This window comes from Aulonocara sp. 'chitande type north' Nkhata Bay, linkage group LG2 (genome assembly GCF_057382095.1).
Source record: "Aulonocara sp. 'chitande type north' Nkhata Bay isolate Kocher_YH1m ecotype deep benthic linkage group LG2, A_spYH_male_GT1.1, whole genome shotgun sequence".
NCBI lineage: Eukaryota > Metazoa > Chordata > Actinopteri > Cichliformes > Cichlidae > Aulonocara > Aulonocara sp. 'chitande type north' Nkhata Bay.
In genome coordinates this window covers 465,379-485,345 of record NC_141345.1, presented here as the reverse complement: position 1 = coordinate 485,345, position 19,967 = coordinate 465,379, and the positions used below count along the sequence as shown (strand labels likewise).

Genomic DNA, 19,967 nt, shown 5'->3' with positions numbered 1-19,967 from the left:
ATAGCTGTAATTTGGCGTGTTAATCAAATGTGCCTCACAATTTTTTCCAGGTTTATTTGCAAAATAGTAAATAAAACTCTCAGTAAATTAAAATAAGTCAAATGGATAATTACAAAAATTCTATTTAAGCATTGATAGTATCATTTTGATTCAAGAGCTTGTGCATACTGGAGGATTAACCATTACAAAAACATATTTAAAAAAAAAGTATCTGAATTTGGCCTTTCGTAGTCCATCTTTGGATCAGTGCAGTTTCACTAAAGCAGATCCATGTTAATGACATCCATCGTCATGTTTTCAGGAGCAGTGTGCAAATGCAGTCAGACTCTGTACATCATGCCTTCCATTTCCTTATCCCTATGGATCCTCCTGCTCACCTTTCCTTGATCTGTGTAACTAGCAAAAGAAGGTCGCAGGTAATTTTACCTGACTGCTATTTTTGAAGTTAGTACCATCTTTTTATATGGTGATTTTCACAGACATTAAAGTCACGCTGCACAACAATTAAAACACAATATGCAAAGAGAACCACGGTAAAACTGAATAAAAATAAATTAAAATGTAAATAACAAAAAATGTTAGCAACCCTAACCCTAATGCCTGATTAAACAGAAAAGCTTAATCTTGGTACAATAGACTGAAAGGCTGTTACCCTGAGTCTTCAGTCTTCTATGAGAGACAACTAATAGATTTTGAGCTTAAGAAGTGTGTTTAATAACAAGTTGAGATAGGTGACCTGGAGCTTGTCCCTTTAGGACTCTGTTTATAAGTGTCAGACTTTTAAAAATGAATTCTAAAAACACTTGAGAGCCGATGTAAAGAGAATAAAATAGGGGCAATGTGAGCTCGTTCTGTAGAGTTCTGCAGCATTTTGCATTGCCTGGAGGAGTGACAGAGGATTTGTCTAAGCTGAAAAACAGTGGTAGAGTAATTGAGGTGCAATGATCTAAATGCATAAGCAATGTTTTATAGTTCAAAGAAAGACACTAAAGATCCCAAACATGGCCTCAATCTTGCCAGAGTTCAAAATAATCAGGTTATTGGAGAAATCCAGGATAAACCATCAACTGGAGTGGACAACCTATCCAGCTGATCAGGCTTAAAAGATGTGTACAGCTGAATGTCGTCAGCATACAAATTACAAGAATTGCCAGAAAAAGTTTGAATGATACTGGCTAGCAAAAACGTATAAAAGGAAAATAATAATGGACCCAGGACGGAACCTTGTTGAACCCTACAGGTTATGCAAACAAAGAAAGAGGATGTCACGTAATCATGTTGGTGTCACCAGCTTTGGACACTCATTCCCCCACCTCTCCCCCCTCCATAGAGCCATCACCACCTTCATACACTTCACCTACAACACCCCCCTCCTCACCCCACACAAAAGAGGATTTCACACCACCTCCTCCCACCACAACTCTTCATATTCATGAAGCAGATGTGAGGAAGCAGTTTAAGAGTCTGAATGCTCGAAAAGCTCCCGGCCCAGACGGTGTGTCTCCTGCCACCCGCAGACACTGTGCAAACGAGCTGGCCCCAGTGTTTTCTGGCATTTTCAACTCCTCACTGCAGGCATGTCATGTGCCTGCCTGCTTCAAGTCCTCTACCATAATCCCTGTCCCCAAGAAACCAAGGATCACTGGACTAAATGACTACAGACCCGTGGCTCTGACATCTGTGGTCATGAAGTCATTTGAGCGCCTGGTTCTCTCCTATCTCAGGACCCTCACGGCCCCCCTCCTGGACCCCCTGCAGTTTGCATACAGAGCCAACAGGTCTGTAGATGACGCCATCAACATGGCCCTACACTTCATCCTGCAGCATCTGGACTCCCCAGGAACCTACGCCAGGATCCTGTTTGTGGACTTCAGCTCTGCCTTCAACACCATCCTTCCAGACCATCTCCGAGGCAAGCTTTCCCAGATGAATGTGCCTGATCCCATCTGCCGGTGGATCACTGACTTCCTGACGGACAGGAAGCAGCATGTGAGGCTGGGAAAGAATGTCTCGGACTCCCGGACCATCAGCACCGGCTCCCCTCAGGGCTGTGTTCTTTCTCCTCTGCTCTTCTCCCTGTACACCAACTGCTGCACCTCCACCCACCAGTCTGTCAAGCTAATCAAGTTTGCAGATGACACCACCGTTATTGGACTCATCTCAGACGGGGATGAGTCTGCCTACAGGAGGGAGGTTGAACGTCTGGAGCCACTATCAGGGACAAACAGAGACTGCAGCGTGTTGTGCGCTCTGCTGAGAAGGTGATTGGCTGCAGACTCCTATCTCTGCAGGACCTGTACACCTCCAGGACACTGGGGCGTGCAGCTCGGATCTCAGCTGACCCTTCTCACCCTGGACACAGTCTGTTTGCCCTGCTCCCCTCAGGCAGGAGGCTCCGGTCCATTCGCACCAGAACCTCTCGCCACAAGAACAGTTTCTTCCCCTCTGCTGTTGGACACATGAACAATAACCGTATGACTGTTCCCACCACTAACACATGACCCTACGCTGTGTTCACTGCATCATTCCATGTTTGGCACTGATCACCACCTGCACTCATGTATATATCTATCTACTTAGCACTTTTAATTCTTATTCTTATTTTTATTTTCATGTCTATTTAAGCGTAATTTATAACAGTATGTTTGCACTGAAGCACCGCAGCAATTTCCTAATGTTGTAAACCCGCTCAACATTTGGCAATAAAACCCTTTCTGATTCTGATTTTATTCTTGTCCCTTAGGAGCTCACCACAAACTAAAAGAAGAACTTCAACATTTTGGCCCTCATGTTGAAGCCTTTCAGCTTCAGAGTTGGCTCACCCCTTTTTTGTATGCTGTATGTTCAGTTTTTTTCCATTTTTTCAGACCTGAAGGGTTTCTTTTGTTTTTTTATTAAACAGTTTTTCAGGTAGTAGTGATCCGTGGTTTGTTCACAAAGCAACGTACAGTCCTCGCCTCACAAAATCTGATATATTTTGTAATGGTAGCCAGTCAAAAGTAAAGTCACTCCACCTCTTAATAACACTTGGGGAGAGGATGCCATTTAACAATCTGTTAACAACTGCAATCTCCCAACAAAGGAGGGGGCAGGAGCTGAGTGACACTATGCATTCACCATTTGCATACAGTGGGCCTGTTTTCTCTGGTGGGGCAATGGTGACTCTGTTGAAGAGTTAGTAATGTTTTGTTCAGACAGACATGGTTATCAAGTGCTGAATTCAAAATCAATCTTGTCGCATACAAAGTTGTACGTAACGGGGTACATCATATTCTAAAGACCTTACGGTATTTTATTATCTCAACAGAACACGTTGGTCTAAGTGAAGGTTTATTTAGCCCTCTCGTCCATTAGTTCCTACTCTGACTCGCCATGGATCGCTATAACTCGACTCGGATCGACTGGTTTTCCATTACAATCCTGCTACTTAACCTGTGTGGTTGTCGTCATAGCAACACGTCTAAGCGTCCCTTTACGTAATTAATAAGCAACACGAACGGTACATAAAAGTACCCGCTGATCGTGCCGAGTAATAGAAAAGGGCTTTTGTGATTCCTAGAGATTCTAAAAGCAGTGTTCAACTATCAAACCCCTCTCTTGGGGAGCCTTAGTTTGGGTGACAAACTTAAATTTAAAAACTTTAATAAAGCTTAAAGTTATGGCTGGATCATGGGACTGGTGGACTGATCCCTGCATACAGGCATGAACTAAAACTTTCTAAACTTGCTGCAAAGACATTTAAGGAGTGGATTAATAAGGCTATAAAGAATATGCAGGCGTGACTGGACTTCACTGAATGGGAGAACTGCGATCCAACAGTCTGATTTAGTATACAAATGCTGTGACGTCCAACTTCCGTGATGACAGCTGCATACCATCACACAGCAGGGTGAGTTATAATAATGCCGAGCCCTGGTTCAAGGCTAAGTCAAGGCTAGGTTTAAAAACTCGAAGACACTTAATGACTACAACACTTTTCAGCTAACGACTGATCTGGAAAAGGTTCAGGCAGTTAACCAAATACAAGCCTAACCCTTCCCCCAAAATTCGACAAGACTGTGTCAAGTTTCACATGCTGCCTCCTGTGAGACTTTCACAATCAACAGGTACTTTCATGAATTTAAATACAGGAGGTTTTACAACAAGGTGCTACTCACTGTTGACACTCTAGAGCTAGAAGGCCAGATAAGATCAGACTTTGCCAGAAAACATAAAAGAACCTGCACAATGGGGCAGATGAACTAAGATTAATCTACAGAAATCATGGGAAGAAAAATGATGAAGAAAGAGGCAGCATACCACATTACCTGTTATACATGACATGCAGACATTGTTATGCCACTGGCATGAATGGCTGCCAGTGGAACCAGCTTGCGAATGTTTTCTTTGATGACCTTTTATCTGGTTTGTCTTGGAATTGACTGACAAGCAGGTCTTACCTGGCCATAAAACTGTTTGTCAGTCAATTGCTCATTTTTGAGCCTGAAAATGGTGCACCATGTATATAAATGGCTGTAACTTCTAAAAAATGTAGTGCAATGCCTTTGTTAGACTGCTTGAATCCACCGTGGTGGTCTAGTGAGGAAAAATGACAAAAACTGTGGCTTTCCAAATACCTATGGACCTAATTTTTGGCATCAACTGGGATACAAACATTGTCTATCTATAATTCTCCATTAGTGGTTCACACTCCAGATCTTCAGTAGCGCTCTAGGCCCAAATGTAACTGTTGATCCCTGGTGACATCTAAAATACTGACAGAAAAGGGAAGTTTATGAATACAGCAGGGGTTCCTATTAGAATCAAGTTCAAATTTTATTCGCCACATGCAGTGGAATGAACCCACACACACACACACACACACACACACACACACACACACACACACACACTGAAATGTACACTACAATGGGAAAGTACAAGAGGGAAAAAAAAGACCTCTGCTCATGCTGGGCTACAGGAGGACAGCATGAGAACAGGAAACAAAAAACCTCCTCTGCACAGAAAGCACATACATGTCAGGGCTCGCAAAATCGCTAGCCCGACGTCCCGGGGCTAGTGATATTTCCAGTCGGGCTACCAAAATCTATCTCAGCCCTGCCCGTCGGGCTATCATAGGAAGTAAAAATATATGACAATGCCTTTGCTTTCTTTCGCAAATGTAGCTGAGTAATTAGCTGAGTCCTCATCAAAGAACAGTGCTCTTTAATGAATGCAGCACATAACTTTACATCGTAGAGGTAACAGGGAGACATATCGAGTTATCAGATAGCCGTCTTAACTATATTCTAACTCCACAATTTCCCGACTGCACTTTCCTCTTATTTCACGACACCACCCTCTAGTGGTGCAATATGGTATAGTCAGACAGGACACAACATCACTCACTAGCTTACTCTTCAAACGTGGCACGTGAAATCTCCCGCAGCAAGCTTAAACGTGCTAGAGGTTGACTGCGCAGAGAATTAAAAAAAAAAAAAAAAATCTCTGGCATGTGTAAAGACAGACGGATTTACGCAGGTATTTTAGTTCTGCTGAGCCAAAAAAGACAGGTCAGGATGAAGAAGGGACAGGCAAAGAAAGGCCTACCACAAAGTGGAAAAGTTATGATAAATCAGATTACGAGGCAAAAAGAAAGCGCAGTTTTTTGGATTCATGGACAAAAGAATTTCTGTGGCTGGAATATGACAAGGTAAATAACATGATGTTCTGCCGGGTGTGTCGTGAGTTTCCCTCTATTGCTGAGTCGACAAGCGCCTTTGTTACTGGGACCAGTAATTTTAGGAAAGACCCCATCAGAACTCATGAGAAATCTCTGCATCACAAGAAATGCATTGGTGCTCAGTCTGCAGCATCTGTCCCAGAACAAACACCAATTGCAAAAACCATACTAAAAATAAACAAAGCACAACAAGAAGTCCTGAAAAAGCTGTTTAGAACTGCGTACTATGTTGCAAAGAGTGAACTACCACTGGCAAAATTTAGCAGTCTTTGCAAACTTCAGAAAGCAAATGGCCTAGATCTTGGTTCCACTTACCTCAATGACCATGCTTGCAGAGAGTTTATTGGAGCAATAGCACAAACTTCAAGAGACCAGATTGAAAAGGAAATTCAAGAAAGCAGGTTCTTATCCATTCTTGCAGATGGCAGTACAGACACTGGTATAATAGAACAGGAGTTGGTTCACGTCAGGTATGTGAGGGATAATGGTGACATAGCCACATACATGATCAAATGTCAGCCAGTCAAGAGTGCAAATGCTGCAGGTATTTTAGAGGCTATTGATGAAGCAGTGAACACCATGGGTATCAGAGAGGACACATGGAAAAAGAAAGTAGTGTGTGCAAATTTTGATGGTGCTGCAGTGATGATGGGTGAGAAAACAGGAGTAGCTGGGAGACTGAAACAGAGGATACCCCACATCATAACAATCCACTGTGTGGCACACAAACTAGAGCTAGCCGTGCTGGATAGCGTGAAAGGCTGTGAGTACCTGGTGAAATTTGAAGATACACTGAAAACCATCTTTAAGATGTACTACTATTCCCCAAAGAAGCGAAGAGAGCTGACAGAAATAAGTGAACTGCTAAATGAGAGGCTGGCACATTTCAGTGGGCTGAAGAGCACACGGTGGCTTCCAAGCCGGCTGAGATGTCTAAAGGCTGTGGAAAAAAATTACACTCCCACTGTTGTTCATATGGAGAACATGGCAGAAGGAAGTGATGTCAAAGCCGAGGATGCAGCCAAGGCTAAGGGGGTGGTGCAGGAGATGAAGACTGAGAAATTTGTTCGCTTCCTGCATTTCATGTTGGACTACAGTACCATCTTATCCAAGTGCTCTACTGATTTTCAGCATGATAACCTAAACATCACAAGAACAAATCAGTTAGTTGAGAGCACAACATCACGCTTACTCAGCCTAAAAACAAAACCAGGAGAATATCAGAAAACCTTGGACACAAAGTTCACAGCGAACCAGGATGGTAGCATTTGCTACTGTGGAACTCAGCTAACAAAAAGTCAGCGACCTGTTAGAAGAGGTGAGGGAACAGACAAAGACACCTTTGGTGCAGAGATCCAGAAGATTATTGACAACACAGTCAAGTACATGGACAACAGATTTAAAAATCTCCATGAAAAGCCTCTCTCTTGTTTCAAGGTTTTTGACCCTTCCACTCTTCCCTACCCCAGAGAAGAACTAGCAAATTATGGGGATGAAGAGGTGGATTATCTTGTCACACATTTTGCCTGTTTGCTAGATGCAGAAGAGAAAGAGAAAATTCCACAAGAATGGATGGATCTAAAAGTGTGGCTTGCAGAACGCCGGGGTCGCAAAGTAGATTGCTTGTACAGAGGTCTCCTCTCTGAGAATCCAGAACATCTCTCTCATATCTTGTTGCTGGTGAAATTAATGCTGACACTTAGTCCATTGACAGCCATCTGTGAGAGAGGATTTTCTTGCATGAACCGAGTGAAGACAACACATCGTACCTCTCTACACCCTGAAACACTGAATGACTGCATGCAACTCTCCATTAATGGGGAAACAGTTGAATCTTTTTGCCCTGACAATTCGATTCATTTCTGGATGTTTTCTGGAAAAGGTTCAAGACACCTGGATCATAAAACCCCGACAAGAACAAAGAGCAGTGAAATGGAGGGCAATGCACAGGAAGAGAAAGCTGATGAAGGAGATGCTATGCCCTCAACGTCAAGTGGCATTTTCTCATCCGAGACTTCAGTGGAAATTTCAGATTCAGGATCTGACACAGACTAATTCATGTTCTACACAGTTCTAACAAGTTCACAGAAAATTCTGTTTAATTAGAACCAGATATTTGAGTTGATTGTAATGTTTACACAGTTGTTGTAATTTGTGTTTTAACAATTTTTTGATTGATGTTTTGTTTCCTTTACAATATTATACAATAAAAATAATATTTTTTTATTCGGGCTACTCAAATTTATTTCGGGCTACCAAAAACTAAAGAGTGCCTGCCCGAAGGGCTACCAGGGATTTTAAAATTTTGCGAGCCCTGCATGTCCACAGTACAACATTGTAGAGCACGTGACCAGCAACAGGGTTGGGTAGGGGATAAGCAGTAATCCCAGGCAACACAGCAGCCATCCTGCCACTGTGCCATCACTCCAGCGCGGGCTCAGACCCGCCTCGTGTTCCCAGGAGGCAACAAGCATCGAAGGCATCAAGCTTCTAAGATGTGTATTAAAGCAATCAAATGCCTTGTGACTGCTACACTGTACACTTGGCACTTATCAGGTTGGTTTATAATGGAAAACCATAAGATTATTGGATTATTGTAGGGTCTTTAACTTACAATATAAAACACCTTGAGTAGACTGTTGTTGTCACAATCAGCGTGTAGAGTGAAAGGTGGACCCAAATGCAGACGAAACGAAACGTGAAACGTGACTTGAATAACCAAACACGAGCCGTTTATCGAGGCTGGCAAAATAACTGCAAGCAAAAGGCAAAAAGCAAGACTAATAAAAAAACTAAACTGGGTGAGCTAAATTAAATAAAAACCTACAACAGGAACATGGCCCTAACATGAAACAACGTGACATGCACTCTTGGCCTGGAAACAACGCCGACGATCTGACAATGACACACTGAAAACAGAGGACTTAAATACACAGGAGGTGATTAGGGGAAGTGGGAACACATGGGGGACCAGCTGACTGACATGAGCCTAATGACAGGACAGGGGAAGTAAAACTAAATACAATGAACAAAGAACACAAAATAAAACAGGAAACACTGAAAATAGACATGACAACACAAGCTTAACAGACCTAACACATGATGAACGATACAAGAACCCAAACACAGAAACCAAGGAAACAACAAACAATGATTGCCTTTAACCTCATCTAAAAGCTAAATAGGAGTGACACATTTACCCTATCGCCTACTGGTGTTGGCCAGAGGGCCCGTTGGCATGATATGGCAGCCTCGCCTCTGTCAGTCTGCCCCAGGGCAGCTGTGGCTACAACTGTAGCTGCCTCCACCAGTGTGTGAATGTGAGAGTGAATGAATAGTGGTATTGTAAAGTGCTTTGGGTGCCTTGAAAAGCGCTATATAAATCCAATCCATTATCATTGATGCATGCTCAATCATCCAGGTAAGGAAATCCCCAAAAGTTGATTCTGGACGTAACGTTTTCAGTGGGAGAAACGTTTCATCATCATCCAAGTGACGTCTTCAGTCTCAGCTGACTGCAGGTTTCAATCTTATAAACAGCACATTTGCATAATGACTGAAACCAGCCCACTGAAGGAACAATGTGCTGCGAGGTCTGATCCTTGATCATTAATATGCAAATTCTCATGACCATTGATCAACAACCACTGATCAAAGCTCACTCATCAAAGCTCACTGATCCATGTCCATGAGTCCCATTCACAGAGAGTTGGGGAATGGCTGCAATCACAGCATTGTAAGATGGTGACAGACGTACCCTTAGGCCCCTCCTCCACTCAGAGATGGTCTTTCCCTTTTCACGTAAATGGCCTCCTTGACTCTGCGCTCAAACCAGCGTTCCTCCCTGTCCAGGATGTTACATCCTCATCCTTGAAAGAGTGTCTCCTGGCCTGTAGGTGTAAATAGACTGCAGAGTCCTGGCCTGACAATGTGGCTCTGCTGCGTTGTGCCATCCTCTTCGCCAGAGGTTGTTTGTATAAATCCTGGCAATCCTCCTGCACTTAACAGCGTACACTATGTTACTCTGTTTGTGTCGGGGGACCCGATCCTTGGGGTGGACCAATTTTTGTATTTTGTAGTTTAAAAGCCACAGAGACGCGGTGTTTAGAAAAAATGTGTCTCAACTGTTCCGATACTCCTGACACATGCAGTCGACGGCACTTGGTACACTTAATAATCACAGTCCTAAATGGGTTATCTCCTATCTACATAATGCAGTGTCTGCTTTTTGGACAGACATACGGGGTCCAGGGCCATCCAAAGAGATCACTGTGACCTTCAGCTGACTTCTGCTGATGCACAACTATATGATCCATTTATAAGTACGGTAATGAAGAATTAAACTCATACATTGCCAGCGAAGTTTTTCTGCTCAAGCTTAAGCTAATTCAGTTAACAATAGTTCTGCAACAATCATGTAACCATCACGACTAAGGAAGACTCTGGACCGGACCTATGCAGGTCAGATTTTGGGAAGTATATGACCTAAAAAGACGTCATTCATTAAATTGCGCATCTACACTATTAGGCCACAACTCTTAATCTTTGAAGTTGTTTTCTATCACATTAGTATAAGTGTATAAAAGCAAGCACGCAGCCATGCAGTGTGTCATAAACGTTTGTGAAATAATAGGTTGTTTCTAAACAGCTCACTGAATTTGAAATCGGTATTGTAATAGGACATTACTGTTGCAATAAGTTTGTGAAATTCCTAACTTCCTAGATATTCCACAGCTGTAGGTACTATTATTGGAAAGGGGAAGTGTTTAGACCCCCCCCCCCCAAAAAAAAAAATCATGACCAGGGTGGGGGCAGTGCTGAAGGATACAATGCATAACGGGGTTTGCTGACTCAATAACCACAGAGCCTCGAAACCTCCCCCTCCTTAACATCAGCACAAATGCTGTGCACTGGGAGCTCCATGGTTTAGGTTTAAATGACCTCACTCTGGTTTTGTAAAACTAATGGAAAATTGTTCATATTATGCTCTCACAAGTTTACTGAGCCACTTCTGCACCTTTGTTTCTCTCCTTTGACTCTGCCATCAATCAATCGATGTTTTTAACTTTGACTGCATTTCTCCATGAGCTTACTATCTGGTATGGCTGTAATTATGCATACCAGTTCAATATTCTTGACCATCTGCTCCTATCCTTCAAGGTCACATGGGTCAGCTGGAAGACTGTTGACTTTTGCTTAACCGGGTGAAACTCTCTCAAGTTGAACACAGGATACACACACACACACACACACACACACACACACACACACACACACACACACACACGCACACACACACACACACACACACACAAATCTCCCATGTACACAGACACGCACACACACACACACACACACACACACACACACACACACACACACACACACGCAAATGTCTCATGTACACAGACACGCACTTACACCCCCCCCCGCTGCAAGTCATGTGCTTTTAGGTTGTAAGATGTGAAGATTTATGTGCTTTCTGTGCTGAGGTGTTTTTTTTTCTGTTCTCAAACTGCTCTCCCCGAGGAGCTCAGTCTGCGAGGATATCTTTTTTCTCCTCCTCTTTCCTCGTGTGTATTTCCATTGTTTTTTTCGTACCTCCCCTACCTGTCTTCCCAGTGTTATGTTTGTGTATTCCATGTATGGTCAGAAAAGGTGCTCATGATGGCACCGGATTGTCTGGTAGCCTTTTAAACAATTTCCCTCGGGATAAATAAAGTATTGTTACTCTATCTATCAATCAATCAATCAATCAATCAATCAATCAATCAATCAATCAATCAATCAATCAATCATGTGACTTGAAGTAGTTTGTTTAGCCTTAAATTTGCTATTTAGTATATCTGTCATTTTCCCACTTATATTGTAAAAATTAGTAAACTTTAGCTCCATGTTATAAATGGTTTCACTTGCTATCTTTAGTTAAGTTACCAACAGAAATACTGCAGAGCACTCTCTAAATCAGGGGTCACCAACACGGTGCCCACGGGCACCAGGTCGCCCGCAAGGACCACATGAGTCGCCCGCGGGCCTGTTCTAAAAATAGCTCACCATAACAACTTACCAGTAAGCTGCATCTATTTTTATTTTTTCTTGCTATTTTTTTTTAATCACAATTGCATTGGCGTTAATTTGTTAGAGATAATATATAAAAAAAATGTTTATTATTAAATATTAGATCATGATCTAATATTTAGTGCTAGCTGGTCTCCACGGAAACAGTTGCCGTGAAGACCAGCAAAGGCAAAGGTGAGGAGATGAGGAAAACATGGCGGAAAAAAGGAAGAAAACATATAATTTTCACAGTGAATGGGAGGAAGAGTTCTTTTTTACCACTGTGAAAGATTCATGCGTGTGTCTCATTTGCGGGGCAACTGTGGCAACGGCAAAGCGGCACAAGGTGGAGAGACATTTCCGAACGTGTCACACAAGCTACCATGCTAACTACCCAAAGGGCAGAACACTGCGAGCGGAAAAGGCCCGCGAATTAAAGGCAGGTTTGAGCAAACAGCAGTCTTTTTTCACGAGACCGGTGAAAAACTCTCAAAAAGCAACCGAAGCCTCATTTAGAGCTACACATTTCATGATTAAGAAAAAGAAGGCATTTTTAGACGGGGAGTATTTCAAAGAAGCAATGATGATAATTGCAAAAACTGCGCTTAAAGACGAGAAATATGGAAACGATGTAATCTCCACTCTCTCTGATGTCCAGCTGGGGGCAACTACAATTGTTAGAAGAGTGTCGGCTATGTCCGGGAACTTGGCCGATCAGTTGGATCAGGATCTGGCAAAGTGCAGTTGGTTTAGCATCCAGTGTGACGAGTCCGTCGACAGCAGCAGTACAGCACAGCTGATGGTCTTTATCCGGATGGTATTTGATGGTTTCTCCACAAAAGAAGAACTTCTGACACTACTGCCGCTAAAGACAACAACGAAGGGAGTTGACATCTATAACGCGGTGAAGGAGTTTTTCGCGAAGAAAAAGGTACCGTTGGAAAAGCTGGTATCAGTGACTACCGACGGGGCTCCTGCTATGATCGGCCGACATACGGGATTCATCGCTCACTGTAAAGGTGACACAGAGTTCCCAAACTTCATGCATTACCACTGCATCATTCACCAGCAGGCGTTATGCGCAAAGGTGATCGGCTTCGAGCACGTCATGACTCCCGTCGTGAAGATCATAAACAGCATACGCTCCAGAGCTAAACAGCACAGAACATTCAAGGTGCTATTGGAGGAGCTGTCAGCTGAATATGGTGACCTGCTACTACATACGGAAATCCGATGGCTCAGCAGGGGACGGATTTTGCTTCGTTTTTTGTCACTTTTGGGTGAAATCAAAGAGTTCATGCAATCCAAAGGGGAAGACACATCTCTGCTGGAGGACACTGAGTGGACACTTGACCTTGCGTTTTTAACAGACATTACTGGGAAACTGAACCATTTGAACTGTGAGCTGCAAGGCAAAGGTAAGACTGTTGCTGACATGATAAGTGCTTTAAATGGATTTAAAGCCCAGATGAACATTTTCTCTGTGCATTTACAGAGAAAAAAGGTGCTGCACTTTCCCTCTGTGCAGATGGTGCTGAAAGACAATGCTTCTGCATCTGAGACTTTTGACAAAGTTGCAGAAAAGTACACTCAAGTCATAAACCGACTTGGTCAAGAGTTTGAGAACAGGTTTTGTGACCTTGATCAGCTTGAGCCATGTGTCTCATTTGTTTCCAATCCTTTCATGAATGTGGACACAACATGCATTGCTGAGCAACTAAGTTCAATGTTCAGCTTGGATGCTGGACAGGTGGAAATCGAAATTGTAACATTGCAAAATGATGTCCACCTCAAAGCCTATCTGGGTGCACCAAACTTTTGGTGCCTTGTTGACACAGAAAAGTACAGTGGTGTGTGCACAGCAGCTATGAAGGTTGCCAGCCTGTTTGGTTCAACCTATCTTTGTGAATCAGCCTTTTCTGACATGAACTTCATCAAGAACAAACACAGAACACGCCTCTCCGATGCACATCTGCAAGACTCACTCAGAGTTGCAGTGTCAAGTTATACCCCAGATTACAACACACTGGTGAACAGCATGCAATGCCAGGTTTCCCACTAACAGACAAAGAAAGCCATATTAGATGTTCTCAGTGGCAACATTACAGTGTCATGTCAAAGTTGAATTTAATTATTGAAAAACAAATGTGTTTGTTAAGTGTAACATGTGACAATTTGCTTTAAAATGCTGCAGATTTGGTGAAAAGTTCTGTAAAATTTGAAAGTTGATTTTTTGTATGTTACATACATACAAAAATAATGTATGTAACAGTGCATGATTTGTTAAAATTTGTTAGTGGTAAGTGAAAATGTTGTAGAAGTGATCACTTCAAAATGTAAATACTTGCAGAGATATATAGAAATAAAGCGTTGCATATTGATATTTATGTTTCCTACCTTGTTTCCTAATTGCATTCTTTATAATTATGGTGAAAAATAATTAACATAATTAGTGTCCGTACATAGATGAATATCATTAATTATTAATGATAACACATAATTAAGTTAAACTGAGGAAATTTGTTATTTGAGAAGTGTGTGTCAAACTGGTAGCCCTTCACATTAATCGGTACCCAAGAAGTAGCTCTCACTTTCAAAAAGGTTGGTGACCCCTGCTCTAAATCAATTCACTGCACTTAAGCCAGAGCCACTGAATGGCACTGAGTCAAGCTAACTGAAACCTAGCACTGGGAATTTCCCAACTCTTGTAATAATTTAAAATAAAATCGTGATAAAATAAAAATAAAATCTTTATAACATTTCGTGCAGTTCATGACTGAAAAACAGCATTGTGCTGGTTAAAAATAAGGACAGGTAAGTAAGTCTGATTTAAGAAAAAGAAAGGAAAATGTGAAGTAGGTATGGAAGTCCATTCCTGCCAAGAAAAGTATACAAGGAGGCGAAACACATGAAAATGCTAACTTTTTTATATGGATTCATGATCAGTGTTTAACTGAATTCCAAATCAACTGTCCAAAAACCAGATTAGTATTTAAGAGATTAATATTTAATATTTCTTTTATTTCTCAGTAGATATGTGTATATGTTTATACAAATATCCATATAAAGCAAAAAATGACCAAAGATTACGCTATTTGGTTCTAGCTTTTTGGTTTGTATAATTGTACAGTTACAGACTTTTTATTTTAGATTGCTGCTACAAAATATACAATTTGAAGACATTAAATTAGGATAATTAGGGTAGATCACTATTATCTGTCAGAGAGAAGTGGGTCTCTACTCGGGTCCGGGGGACAGGGGATCTGTAAAAAAATTTGTTAAATTGCGCTAGATCATTAAAAAGTGCATTTTACAGATTGGGGACCATTTGATTCAATAACAAAAGCATATTTTATCCAGTAATTGCTACCATATTATGGAGGAACAGGAGGAACTGATATGATTGTGACTCACTGCAACAATGAAATCACTTGCTAGTTTATTAGCCTGGTAGCTAGCAGGTGTGGGAAGATTTTCGAATGCTGTGGCAGAACCAGCCAAATCGATATTTTGATTATAGGAGGTTTTGTGTCACTGGACCCAAAGAATTTGAGAACCACTTGTCTATGGGATTAATTTAAAAACCATTAGCACATTATTATTATCAAAATAACCAGAATTTATAGGTACGTCTGATCAACGTATATATTTTTCTTTTACAAAATCCATCCACCCCAACTTGCTCAGAATGACAGCGCTACAGTTTTTGTGGAACTGTGAACACACATGACACAAGAAGCACATTGACAAATCTTTGTTGGCAAGGTTCACATGTTATTGTAGCAACCGTTCAACATCCCCTTTTGTTATAGGAAATGTCAGCACACAGTTGTCTGGGTACTTGTTTCCCATCGCGGTTCTCCCACTGACAAGTGTTATTGGAAATATGGAGTGGAACTTGATGATGTCTGCCACAGAGTCAAACATCTGAGGAAAAATAAAGGGAATTAGAGTAAATATAGTGCGATTGAGGGTTCTTAATGAAACATTTTCTGAAATGTGTTCACTCACATCATTTGAACGATATCCTGTGCCCAATGCGTACTTTTTTGTGCTCTCGACAAACCGAATTTTGACATTGTAAACCTTCTTCTCATGATACACAACCAATACCAAGGGTTCAAAGTTGCTGTTGGTGGAGCAGTCTCGTACCAAAAATGCACCATCCTAATGGGAGGAGTTACAGAAAGAAAAGAATACTCCTGTTAAACTGTGCTTTTGGTGTGTTGTTTTTACACTTTCAACTGATATAGATCCAAATAACTATGTTTAACATCTGCCCAAGCTTAAGACATGTTCAGTTATATTTTTATATTTAGAGTCCTTATTCATATACCTTGTTCACCAGGTGCAAGGCGTGCTCAGCATCTGCTCGATTACATGTCCCGATGTACCAATCTTCCTCACAGGTCTACCAGAAAAGTTCATTGATCAGTGGATTCAAAGCTAGTTAATATCACGTTGTGATGGATATCATTCTTGATTACAGGATTAGTTTGGGTTAATTATGGATAGTTGTGAAAAATTAAATACACCTCCACTGTGTCCATAGGAATTAAAGGGGTAATTAGCAGCCAGGTGATGCCAATACACTTGATTAGCTGATCATCAGCACATGTGATCATCTCTAAAACACAGAAGCTTTGGCATTTTGCTGGAAATGATTATTCAGGTATTTGTTTACACAATACTACAGTTTTCCCAGGAGTGGATTCATCCATCCATCCATCTTCATCCGCTTTATCCGAGGCCGGGTCGCGGGGGCAGCAGCCTAAGCAAAGAGGCCCAGACCTCCCTCTCCCCAGCCACCTCCTCCAGCTTATCCGGGGGAATACCAAGGCGTTCCCAGGCCAGCCGAGAGATATAATCTCTCCAGCGTGTCCTGGGTCTGCCCCGGGGCCTCCTCCCGGTGGGACATGCCTGGAACACCTCACCCAGGAGGCGCCCAGGGGGCATCCTTGTCAGATGCCCGAACCACCTCAGCTGGCTCCTTTCGATGTGGAGCAGCAGCGGCTCTACTCTGAGCCCCTCCCGGATGGCCGAACTTCTCACCCTATCTCTAAGGGAGAGGCCAGCCACCCTTCGGAGGAAGCTCATTTCTGCCGCTTGTATCCGCGATCTCGTTCTTTCGGTCACTACCCACAGCTCGTGGCCATAGGTGAGGGTAGGGACGTAGATCGACCGGTAAATTGAGAGCTTCGCTTTTACACTCAGCTCCCTCTTCACCACGACGGACCGGTGCAGCGTCCGCATTACTGCAGCTGCAGCCCCAATCCGTCTGTCGATCTCCGGCTCCCTTCTCCCATCACTCGCGAACAAGACCCCGAGATACTTGAACTCCTCCACTTGGGGCAGGAACTCATCCCCGACCCGGAGTGGGCACTCCACCCTTTTCCGGCTGAGAACCATGGCCTCAGATTTGGAGGTGCTGATCCTCATTCCCGCTGCTTCACACTCGGCTGCGAACCGTTCCAGTGCGAGCTGGAGGCCCTCACCCGATGAAGCCAACAGAACCACATCATCCGCAAAAATCAGAGATGAGATTCTGAGGCCACCAAAGCGAAAGCCCTCCGCCACTTGGCTGCGCCTAGAAATCCTGTCCATAAAAATTATGAACAGAACCGGAGACAAAGGGCAGCCCTGGCGGAGCCCATCACCCACCGGGAACGAGTCCGACTTATTGCCGGCAATGCGAACCAAGCTCTTGCAACGGTTGTATAGGGATCGAATGGCCCGTAGCAATGGGCCAGACACCCCATACTCCCGCAACACCTCCCACAGAACACCCCGAGGGACACGGTCGAATGCCTTCTCCAAGTCCACAAAACACATGTAGACTGGTTGGGCAAACTCCCATGCACCCTCAAGTATCCTGGAGAGGATAAAGAGCTGATCCAATGTTCCGCGACCAGGACGAAAACCGCATTGTTCCTCTTGTATCCGAGGTTCGACTAGCGGACGAACTCTCCTTTCCAGCACCCTGGCATAGATTTTCCCAGGGAGGCTGAGGAGTGTGATCCCCCTGTAGTTGGAACACACCCTCCGGTCCCCCTTCTTAAAGATGGGGACCACCACCCCGGTCTGCCAGTCCACAGGTACTGCCCCTGATCTCCACGCAACATTGCAGAGGCGTGTCAACCAGGACAGCCCTACAACGTCCAGAGCCTTCAGGAACTCGGGGCGGACCTCATCAACACCAGGGGCTCTGCCACCAAGGAGTTGTTTAACTGCCTCAGTGACCTCGCCCCCGGAAATTGGCGGGTCATTCCCCTCATCCTCAGACTCTGCTTCCTCCTCGGAAGACGTGTCAGTGGGATTAAGGAGGTCCTCGAAGTATTCCTTCCATCGCCTGACAATTTTCTCAGTCGACGTCAGCAGCGCTCCGCCAGCACTATACACAGTGCAGGTAGAGCACCGCTTTCCCCTCCTGAGATGCCTGACGGTTTGCCAGAATCTCTTCGAGGCAGTCCGAAAGTCTTTTTCCATGGCCTCTCCGAACTCCTCCCACACCCGAGTTTTTGCTTCAGCCACTGCCCGAGCCACATTCCGCTTGGCCTGTCGATACCTGTCAGCTGCCTCCGGAGTCCCACAGGCTAACCAAGCCCGATAGGACTCCTTCTTCAGCCTGGTGGCTCCCTTCACCTCTGGTGTCCACCATTTGGTTCGGGGATTACCACCACGGCAGGCACCAACCACCTTGCGGCCGCAGCTCAATGCAGCAGCTTCGGCAATGGAGACGCTGAACATGGTCCATTCGGACTCAATGTCCCCAGTCTCCCTCGGAATGCTGTTGAAGCTCTGCCGGAGGTGTGCGTTGAAGATCTCGCAGACTGGGGCCTCTGCTAGACGTTCCCAGCACACCCTCACTACGTGTTTAGGTGCACCAGGTCTGTCCAGCGTCCTCCCCCGCCACCTGATCCAACTCACCACCAGGTGGTGATCAGTTGACAGCTCAGCCCCTCTCTTTACCCGAGTGTCCAGAACATATGGTCGCAGGTCTGGTGATACGATTACAAAATCGATCATCGACCTACGGCCTAGAGCATCCTGGTGCCACGTGCACTTATGGACACTCTTATGTTCGAACAGGGTGTTCGTTATGGCCAAACTGTGATTAGCACAGAAGTCCAATAACAAAGCACCGCTCGGGTTCAGATCAGGGAGGCCGTTCCTCCCAATCACGCCCCTCCAGGTCTCGCTGTCGTTACCCACGTGAGCATTGAAGTCTCCCAGCAGGACAACAGAGTCTCCAGGTGGAGCACCTTCCAGCACCCCCCCCAGGGACTCTAAGAAGGCTGGGTACTCTGAACTGCCACTCGGCGCATAAGCGCAGATGACAGTCAGGACCCGTTCCCCAACCCTAAGGCGCAGGGAACAAACCCTCTCGTCCACCGGGAAAAACCCCAACGTACCGGCAGCAAGCCGAGGGGATATTAGAATACCCACCCCAGCCCGCCGCCTCTCACCAGGGGCAACTCCAGACTGAGACAGAGTCCAGCCCCTCTCCAGGAGACTGGTTCCAGAGTCCAAGCCATGCGTAGAGGTGAGCCCGACTATATCTAGCTGGTACCTCTCAACCTCACGCACTAACTCAGGCTCCTTCCCCACCAGAGAGGTGACATTCCATGTCCCTATTGCCAGTCTTGGCAGCCGGGGGTCAGTCCGCCAGGGCCTCCGCTCCTGGCCGCCACCCGGCACACAATGCACCCGACCCCTATGGCGCCTCCTGCGGGTGGTGGGCCTGCGGGAGGATGGGCCCATGTCTCCTCTTCGGGCTGTGCCCGGCCGGGCCCCATGGACTAAGGCCCGGCCACCAGACGATCGCCCTCGGGCACCCTCCCCAGGCCTGGCTCCAGGGCGGGGCCCCGGTAACCCTATCCCGGGCAGGGTAAACTGTTCCCTCGATATCCGTTTTATAAGGAGTGGATTCCCCCAAGAAATTCACCCCAAGGTCAAACTGTGCATTGCTAGGTGCTGCAAAATAAGTGAAAAATACCCAAGAGCTACATCTTAGACTCTACAGGCCTCAGTTAACATGCTGAATCTTAAAGCTCTCGAATGTACAATTAGAAAAAGAATGAACATGTTTGGCTTTTTTGAAAGGGTTACCAGTAGAAAGCTACTTCTTTCTGAAGAAACGTAGTAGCATGGCTGCAAGTCTGCAAAGTTGCATCTTAACAAACCACAA

At 44.4% G+C, this 19,967-nt stretch overlaps 4 protein-coding genes across 4 annotated transcripts in view; 2 read left to right on the top strand and 2 right to left on the bottom strand.

The window, feature by feature from the left end:
* Positions 1-8,444, bottom strand: part of gsr (glutathione reductase) — a 31,615-nt gene extending 23,171 nt beyond the window's left edge. The window contains exon 1 of the mRNA XM_086300615.1: positions 8,337-8,444. The gene's annotated coding sequence lies outside the window, so the exon portion shown is untranslated. The remainder of the gene's footprint in view (positions 1-8,336) is intronic.
* LOC147337148 (zinc finger protein 862-like) lies at positions 5,606-7,896 on the top strand. The gene has a single exon (XM_086262078.1). It carries the CDS (start codon positions 5,702-5,704, stop codon positions 7,775-7,777), a length of 2,076 nt encoding a protein of 691 aa, XP_086118204.1. The 5' UTR covers positions 5,606-5,701; the 3' UTR covers positions 7,778-7,896.
* Positions 8,445-12,362: 3,918 nt separating the features above from the next.
* On the top strand, positions 12,363-13,841 carry LOC147337146 (general transcription factor II-I repeat domain-containing protein 2B-like). Its single transcript, XM_086263590.1, has one exon. It carries the CDS (start codon positions 12,363-12,365, stop codon positions 13,839-13,841), a length of 1,479 nt encoding a protein of 492 aa, XP_086119716.1.
* Positions 13,842-14,826: 985 nt separating this feature from the next.
* The window catches only part of LOC147337143 (uncharacterized), a 37,133-nt gene continuing 31,992 nt past the window's right edge, over positions 14,827-19,967 (bottom strand). The window contains exons 15-17 of the mRNA XM_086300557.1: positions 16,116-16,190; positions 15,791-15,946; positions 14,827-15,706 (exon numbers count right to left, since the gene is read on the bottom strand). Of these exons, the coding sequence (XP_086156683.1) occupies positions 15,554-15,706; positions 15,791-15,946; positions 16,116-16,190 (384 nt within the window). The 3' untranslated portion in view covers positions 14,827-15,553. The remainder of the gene's footprint in view (positions 15,707-15,790; positions 15,947-16,115; positions 16,191-19,967) is intronic.

Coding starts and splice junctions, on each gene's coding strand:
- LOC147337148 (XM_086262078.1), top strand. CDS start 5,702: ATGATGTTCTGCCGGGTGTGTCGTGAGTTTCCCTCTATTGCTGAGTCG.
- LOC147337146 (XM_086263590.1), top strand. CDS start 12,363: ATGATAATTGCAAAAACTGCGCTTAAAGACGAGAAATATGGAAACGAT.